At 43.3% G+C, this 9,147-nt stretch overlaps 1 protein-coding gene across 1 annotated transcript; it reads left to right on the forward strand.

The window, feature by feature from the left end:
• Nucleotides 1-954, forward strand: LOC102821320 (necdin-like). Its single transcript, XM_006832075.1, has one exon. The coding sequence runs from the start codon at nucleotides 1-3 to the stop codon at nucleotides 952-954; it is 954 nt and encodes a 317-aa protein (XP_006832138.1).
• The last annotated feature ends 8,193 nt before the right edge of the window (nucleotides 955-9,147 follow it).

The raw sequence follows: 9,147 nt of genomic DNA on the forward strand, positions 1-9,147 counted from the left end.
ATGTCGGAGCAAAATAAGGCTCTGGGAGACCCCAGCTTTGCAGCGGAGACCTCCCCGGCTAGTCCGGGGGTCCCGATGGAGGCTCCGCTGCCTGCAGCACCCCTCGCAGATGCACCGAGCCATCATGTTAGCACAATGGATGCGGGGCAGCCTCTCCAGCAGCCCCAGGCCCTGAGCGATGAGGGGGACGCCAAGGCCCTGCAGCAGCCTGCAGAAGAAGACCAGGCTGTGTGCACGGTCCAGGCCCAGCCGGGCTTGGCGCCCCCAGCTCCCGCGCAGCTGGTGCAGAAGGCTCACGAGCTCATGTGGTACGTTCTGGTCAAGGACCAGAAGAAGATGGTCATCTGGTTCCCAGACATGGTGAGGGATGTCATCGGTAGCTACAAGAAGTGGTGCAGAAGCATCCTCCGGCGCACCAGCCTCATCCTCACCCGAGTGTTCGGCTTGCACCTGAGGCTGATCAACCTACACACGATGGAGTTTTCGCTGGTCAAAGCCCTGCAGCAGGAGGAGCTGGACCGGGTGGCGCTGAACAACCGCATGCCCATGACCGGTCTGCTGATGATGATCCTCAGCCTCATCTACGTCAAGGGCCGCGGTGCCAGAGAGAGCGCCGTCTGGAATGTGCTGCGCATCCTCGGGCTGCAGCCGTGGAAGAAGCACCCCACCTTTGGAGAAGTGAGGAGACTCATCACTGAGGGGTTTGTTCAGCAGAAGTATCTGAAGTACCAGCGTGTACCCCACGTCGAGCCACCTGAGTATGAGTTCTTCTGGGGCTCCAGAGCTCGCCACGAAATCACCAAGATGCAAATCATGGAGTTCCTGGCCAGGGTCTTTAAGAAAGACCCCCAGGCCTGGCCGTCCCGGTACCGAGAAGCTCTCGAAGAGGCCACCGCCCTGCGCGAGGCTGAACTCACTGCCCACTCGGCCCGCAGCAGCATTTCCGAGGACTAGCGAGGTCTGCAGGCAGACCTGGTCTGACTCTCACCCGTGCTCGAGGGGTGGGTGGGCCAGGATTTACTGCGCATTTATTCACCTTTAAATTTTAGTTCTCAGTACAGTGCTTTTTATACCTTATAATGCCATGTTGTATTCATTGGGTAGCGTTTAGGATTTCTGCATGTTTGTTTATAAGTAAACTCAGTTGGTGCTTTCGCTCTTGTGCTACCTTTCTTGGATTTTTGTACCAGAGACGTGTTAAACTTATGAAGTACATTGAGATTTTTTTTTTTCTTTCCATCTAATTCTTTTATATGGAACTGATGACGTGAATTGGGATAAACTGTTTATGGAGAGTTTGGAAAAACTCGCCAGTAAAGCTGACCAAACCAGGCCTCTGTGTCTCCTTGCTGGGCACGAGAAACATCAGTGCAGAGTTCAATTGTAAGAACCAAAATGATTTCAATGTAGGTACTTGGCACATTTTACTAAACACAAATACAGTTCCACCACAAGTAAACATTAAAGATCCTTGAGATACAATTGTTTTTGGAAAAGTGTACTTTATAAATCTTTTTAACGAAGTTATATTGTTATAATGAGGCAATTCTCAATTTTACAAAATGTGCGGATAAAACTTTTAAAGCTAATTGTTGCTGTTAAGTGCCGAGTGGGCTCCAACTCATAGTGATCCTGAATAGCGTGTCTGAGGCTGTAAATCTTTGTGGGAGCAGAGAGCTTCAGCTTTTTCCCGTAGAGAGGCTGGTGGGTTGGAACTGCTGATGATTTGCAGTTTGGTGCTTTTCCTACAGAACCGTTCATTAGTGTGTTATTTTTCATGTAACTCCTATGTGTTCGTTTCAGTAACTTTCACAAATACAGAAAATTATAAGAACAAAAAGAGTAAAATTGCTTTTTATTACACCACATAGAAACTTGATATTTAGAGCAATTTCCTTTCATTTTCTATATTTTATTTAAATCAATTAACTATCTTTTGTGGGACATAAAGGATAAGCATTGCACTAAACACTTTACATACATTTTTTTTTTTTCTCTTCTTTTTATTCAATGCTCACAGCACTCTCCTGAGGCAGGTACTTACTACATCTGCATCATGGAGGAATTTCAGGTAGAAATTAACTTGCCTTGGATTGTAAATTTAGTAAGAGGAGGAGTGAGAATTTAAACTCAGGATGAATCTAGAGATTATAGTGGCCCCCATTTGCTTTCTCCTGTCAATACCTGCCCAATTTTTAGTCTAGTTTTGTGTTCTGCTTTTTTTTTAAATTCCATATTAGAGACTACACTCTTAATTTTTCACCCTTAAAACAGACATTTTTATAACGAGCTATTACTTTTATTTTTCCAATTAGTCTTCACAATAATCCTTTCAAGAAAGTGTATAATTCTGAATGTACAGATTTAAGAAATTTAGATTCACCAAGTAATTCCTGCTTCATTAGACATGAAGCCTAGATTTTAAACACAGTCTGCCCTGAGGGTCTGAGATGAAGGATGCTTCTCTGTGAGCATCAGGGCCAGGGGAACACTCAGGACAATGGGAGAGGGAGGCTGGAGCTGGTCTAGAAAAATCACTTATTGTACCAACAGTCCTTGAATTCCAATGAGCTGATGGGTCATCTTCCAGAGGGTGGACTGGGTTTGGCTGGGGTGAAGCACATGATGAAAGAAACAGTCTTACTCTGAAATTGCCGGTCCTATAAGGGAGAGGATGGGAATGGGGCCTTTAATAAAACCCAAAATCCTTTAAACTCTACAGGACTAGAGAAGACCATATCATCCTGGGGGTGACAGAGAATGAGGGGAAACACATGGGTCTACAGAATCACATCACTCCCCAAACAGAGTATGTCATCTTTACATAGGGAAACCATCACTGAGATTGGGAGCTAGGAATCACAATACCTAGATGGATACAGGTACTGAAAACACACAAGAAGCTCTAGCTTTGCTGAGAGGGAATACATCTCCAGCGTAGAAGGCTCCTTATGAAGCTCCCCAAGAAAAGCAATTTTGCAGTGACCAGGGGAGACCAGTCGCTGAAGAGGGGTATCATGTTTGGTAAGGTGGAGGGTCAGAGAAAAAGAGGAAGACCCCCAGTAAGATGGCTTGGCAAAGTGGCAGCATCAGTGGGCTCAAGAGTGGCAACAACAGTGAGGTTGGCCCAGGACCAGGCAGTGTCTCATTCTGTTGTGCATAGGGTCGCTATAAGTTGGTATTGACTCAATGACACCTAACAACAACAGGCTGGGATGACCTAGCTTAATGACACTTCTATTCAAGAGCCAAAGTGAGTGTCATACTTGTTTATAAATTTCCCCTTCCCCTACCCAAAAAGTTTCAGCAGAATCCAAACAAGTCTGTCCCTTTTCATTTAAAATTCTGGGGCTAGGCTTCCACTTCTGAAAAAGAGCTACAGCTCACTCCTGCTATAGCAGGATGTTTTCCTTACTGAATTAAATTCTCCAAATAGCTACAGCTCCTACACACTGCTTGCCGTAGTACCCTGCCATCACCAGGCTGACTTTTCCTGTGTTTGTATCTACCTTCTCAGCTGTGAGAGGAGGGAGAGCCACTCTTTCTTAAACTAACCCAAGCTCACTGACATGGGAACATCAACGAGGCCGCAGAAGACTGAACCTCTAGAATACAGAGCTGTAAGAAATGGAGATCTGATTCCAGTAAGTCACGTGGACAGGGATGCTCAGCACAGTCTTAGAAACAGTACAGGGAGAGACGGTGATGGGGAGCAGGGCTCGTTCATGCCTCCAGGATCCTCAGGGACAGAAGCTTGGGGCACTGGGAGGGAACACTCAATATCTCGCCTAGATTCCCACTCTGCTCCAAGTAAGTCTGGAGAATTTGTCCAGTATTTTCCAGGAGGCTCTCCCATAAGAGGTAGACTGGGTCTTTCAGGAAGGGACCACTGAAAGTGGTTTCCATTGAGGGTGACAGTGTGGCAAAGCCCAAACCCATGGCTGGGTAAGACTTTCCTAATTCCATACAACATGTGACACTTTATCTGTCCGCCCTGTCATCTGTGGCCTTGCTTCTTTACAAATAACCACACAAACACTGCACTTGAGTTCACTTCATTTGATTAAAGTCACGAAGGACAAAGAAAGGCTGTTTAACCTCAATATAAATTTTCATGGCATCTGGTTTAATTTCCCAGAGAAGAAAATGCATGACTTTAAATATTACCATTATTAAAGAGAAAAGAAAGGTTTTTAATTAATCTTACACGATTAAGTACTTCCTGTGCTTGAAAAGCCTACACACCAACTGACCATAGCCTTTGAATTTTCCCTGGTCAGTTAATGAGTAACACTTCCTGTGAGAACCCTCTCTAGGCCTTCAAAAGTCAAACATGCTCTCCCTCTAATTGAGGAGTACCATCGAGTTTGTTCCGACCCATAATGACCCTGTAGAGGGTTTCCAAAGAGTGGCTGGTGAGCTTGAACTGCTGACCTTGTAGTTCAAACCGACTTTGCAGTCCAGTGTAATAATCCATACTTAAATTATACAAATTATATATATATATTAAAGTATTTTGCCTCTATTCCTAGATTATAAGATACTTTTTTATCTGCCACTTCCTTGATGCTTAGCTAGGGACTAGCATGTGTATATATAGGTTCAGTAAGTATTTATTATATTAGTTTAAAAACTCAAAATATTAGGGGAAAAAAACTAAAAAAACCTCTTCACAATAGCAAATATAATACAAAACATAATAATCAACTCATATGCTAAATACCTAAGCTAACTCAAGTCCAGCTCATTAACCCACAGCGCCACACCAGAACTCTAGGAAGACAGACAGACAGACTGAAATTAATGAAAGAAAAAAAAAAAAAAAAAAGCACAAAACAGTGGGAACAGAAATTCTTTCAAGAGCCATTTCTCTAAATTGATGTTGTTAAGTGCTGTTGAGTTAGTTCTGACTCATAGTGGCCCTGTATAGGGTTTCCAAGGAGCGGCTGGTGGATTTGAAATGCAAACTTTGCTTCTCAGACTGACCTTGTGTCCAGTGTATACACCACAGCTCCACACCAGGACTCCGTCAAATACAATTGGCCAATACCTAGTAGTTTATTTGTTAAAGGAGACCTAATGCAAATAAGCAATTTTTACTTAGTAAACGAACCAAGGAGAACACAGCAGGTTGTGATGAAGGGTGGACTTGATAGGAGGGTTTCTTTGCATCCAGGGAACTGCTCAGTGAACATATCTGAGATGTGAAATCATAAAAACAATCTCTGGAAATCACCTAAAAAGAATGGAGGAAATCAACTTTTAGAGTAGGCTAGAAGATGGAGTTCCTTGAAAGTGCAAACAGTTAAGGACTCAGCTGATAACTACAAAACTGGAGGTTCAAGTCCACCTTCAGGCACCTTAGAAGAAAGACCTGGTTATTCTACTTCTGGAAAACAAAAGCAGAAAGCAGCCACTAAAGACCGTTTGGAGCACAGTTCTCTGGCACATGTGGAATCTCCATCAGTTGGAGTTGACTAGAAGCCAACTGGTTCTGGTAGAAGGTAGAATATCGGAGAAATAGAAAAACATATTGCACAATTCATCGTCAATGTCCTCACAGATGTAAGAAGAGAGCTAACAGTAATCATACGGAGGCCTAACAGATTTAGAATGAAATATGCCAAAGTAAGCAATTCTGCTTTTTCTAAATAGTCATCAAAAGTGTGTGGACTGCAGGACAATGCTCTGGACCGCAAGTTTGGCCATGTAGCCTGTAAACTTATGTGCACCACTAGCACCATACCTGGGAGTCCTGGTGTGGCACTGTAGGATAAACACTAGACTGCTAACCGCAAGATTGGCGGTTCAAACCCACAAGTTACTCCTTGTATAACCTATACAGGGTCACAACTGACTTCACAGCACTAAACAACAAAACACCATACATGAGGAGGCAAAACTTCCTTTCCCATCTATTTTATGACCCCAACCTACATAACTCTCTGTATCTTTTTAACCCTGCTAACAAACATTAGGCCTCAGTGAGTGTGTTGGTGGTTTGTTCTGAGAATTAATGAGGCCAGCAGAGAGGAATAGAGAAAATCATGGTTGTCTGGCTTGTCCAAAGGACTGTCTATTAATTACTTATAAGGTGCAAGGATCTAGGTGACTCTGCATTTGATGATACCTTGGAATAATTTGTCAAACTGAGTACAATGAGGTTAGTTGGTTGCACCTAGTTTTCTAGACAAAGTAGGGAAAGATGAGAATAAATTTAGGGATTAAGATTTCTAGCTCAAAAGCCACATAAATGATGTGAAAGTTTCTATGCACGTCTTGAAAGAAAGCTTTACCTCAAGCAGATACGGAGCTGTGATTTTTAAAAACTCAACCCAAATGTGACTTTGTGAGCGGCTGAGTTACCAAGCAAATTGAATTTCTGCCCTCGTTGAGTGTTGATGTTAAAGTGATAGCATTGATTAGGAAGGACGGGATTCTGAAAATGGAGCTGGGGACAAATGGGCAGATCTGGATACAACTTGGGATTTTTAACCCCTAAGTTAAAATCCTCTCTGCTAGTAGAATCAGCATTCCCCTTCCCATCTGAGGAAGTTAACCCTACTTTTTAAAAAAGTTTTTATTGTGGATTGAGTGATAGTTTACATGGGAGAACATCGGTTTTACACACGTTTCATTGCAATGATCACAGTCTCCTCCATGCATCATCATTCAACAGTATTTGCTTCTATTCCCTTTGGTTTTTTGAGGGGGGCAAGGGACGATGTATTCAAAAACACTCAGGAATATATAATCATTTAAACAACCAAAGGGCACATTCTGCAAGTCACCCTCCTGGCCACCAGCACTCAGTCCCTCTCTTTCCATGACTCTAGAGTCCTCAGCTGCTCTCTCTATGTCCCCATCTCTTTCTCCATGTCTGGTGTCACTGCTTCTCTGGATAAGGTCTCATATTCTGCTTGTGCTCTTCTCCCTTGATGGTTCTAGGGTCCTCTGTTTCTGGACTGTAAGATTAACTACTCCCCTGTTTTTGTTACAAAACCTTTACAGTTGTAACAGTTGCAATTAGTCATGATAACAATGAGTTAATCCTACTTTGCCAGAGGAACTGATAATGGCCTCAGCAGAGGTGTTTACAAGACACTGCTGGTTCTAATCACTATGACCCACCTTTGCTTCTAGACATATAACTAGACTCTACTCTCAGTGGGCCTTGAAAGTGTGACCCGTGAGAAGGTGTGCTATTCTCCAAACGCACTGAGGTAATAATATTCTAATCTTTACAGACAAAACTCTAAGGAATATGTTTGAAGATGAATATTAAGAGTGTGGATAATGTGAAAGAAAGAAAAAAAAAAGTATCAGGTTGAATTTATTGCTATAGGTCCACTAAGCAGAGATTTTAAGTTCAATGTTATAGCTCAAGTGGTTGAAAGGAGATTTTACAGTTTGTTTGGTTCTTTGGTTGGAGTGAAAACTGAATTTAAAGGGGGCTGGTGTGGCACTGTGGGTTAATGCACTGGGCTGCAAAGTCAGTTTGAACACAAAATCGGCAGTTCAAGCTCACCAGCCATTCCTCAGAAATTCTATACATGGGTTGGAACAGACTTGATGTCACTTAACAACAACAAAAACAATGCTTAAGTCCTGGTGGTGGCACTGTAGGGTAAGCACTCGACTGCAAGGTGGGTTACAATCACAAGGTTGGCTGTTCAAACCTACCAGCCGCTCCTCAGAAATCCTATACAGGGTGGCTATGAATCGTAGTTAACAGACAGCACTTAATAACAGCAACATACTAAATTAAAATTCCAGAACTGCTTTGGCATGCTGTAGGGGTAGGGAGATTGGAATTTTAGAGTAGATTTATCACGAAATGCTTATTCATCCACTCCAGGAAGGTCCAGAGGATACAACTGTCACCATGATTTCAAGGAGTAAAATTGTGTGGTGAGACCATCATCTTTGAAGATATCTGTGGTCATTCTCTGAACATCAGGAATTATAGTGGGTGGGCACTGCTTCCAGTGAATGGTGTTGGCTGGTTTATCATGGTGAACCTAGAAATGAAATAAGAAGTTGACTAAATTCTTATAAGATTTGCATAAATGGAAGCATTCTAAGTGAAAGAAACAGAAGTCTAATTTGAATCACTAAGACACAGTCACGGGCTAGCAAACAGTTGCCAGACTTGAACACGTTTGTTGTTGTTGTCAGGTGCCATCGAGTCAGAACCGACTCACAGTGACCCCATGCACAGCAGAACGAAACAATGTCCGATCCTGGGCCAACCTCACTACCACTGCCACACTTGAGTCCATCAATGATGCCACCTGGCCAATCCATCTCATTAGGGGTCTTCCCCTTTTTCTCTGACCCTCCACCTTACCCAGCATGACATCCATAGTGTAGTGGTTACAAATCGGGCTGCGAACCGCAAGGTCAGCAGTTCAAAACTACCAGCTGTTCCGCGGGAGAAAGATGAGCCTCTCTGCTCCCGTAAAGATTTACAGCCTCGGAAACACTGTACAGGGTCGCTATGAGTCGGAACCGACTCCACGGCACATAACAACAACAAATTGAACACGTTAAAGACCCAGAAATCATTGAGTGAAGGGGTGGGGCTGGATTCTCTTGACTCAGTTACAATACCAAAAATGTGAACTGTTGGTCTTTCTTCCAAACTTCTTCAAAGACATGTATTGCTTTTATTGAAGTGACTGTGTGTTGGGAAATGATTAGACCTTGAAGGCATTACTGCACAGAGGTTTTGGGTAGTCAGAATAAGGTCCTAGAAAGGCAAAGTGATGACTGGAGTTATAACTTTATGTCTATTCCACAGTGGGTCCAATGAGCCCCAAATCCACAAGGTCGGTGGTTCAAGCTCACCGGCCGCTCCTTGGAAGCCCTATAAGGGTCGCTATGGGTCAGAACCGACTTGACAGCACTAAACAACAATAGTGTTGGAAGAAGTGCAGCCAGAAGACCCCTTGGAAGCCAGAATGGCTAGACTTTGTCTCTCATACTTAAGACATATTATAAGGAGGGTACAATTCTTGGAGAAGAATATCATGTTTGATAAAGTGGAGGGTCAGAGAAAAAGAAGACCCCCAATGAGATGGATTGGCACAACTGCAGCAGCAATGGGTTCAAATTTAGCTTTGATTGTGAGGTTGGCCCAGGACT

This window comes from Chrysochloris asiatica, unplaced genomic scaffold (genome assembly GCF_000296735.1).
Source record: "Chrysochloris asiatica unplaced genomic scaffold, ChrAsi1.0 scaffold00006, whole genome shotgun sequence".
Lineage (NCBI taxonomy): Eukaryota > Metazoa > Chordata > Mammalia > Afrosoricida > Chrysochloridae > Chrysochloris > Chrysochloris asiatica.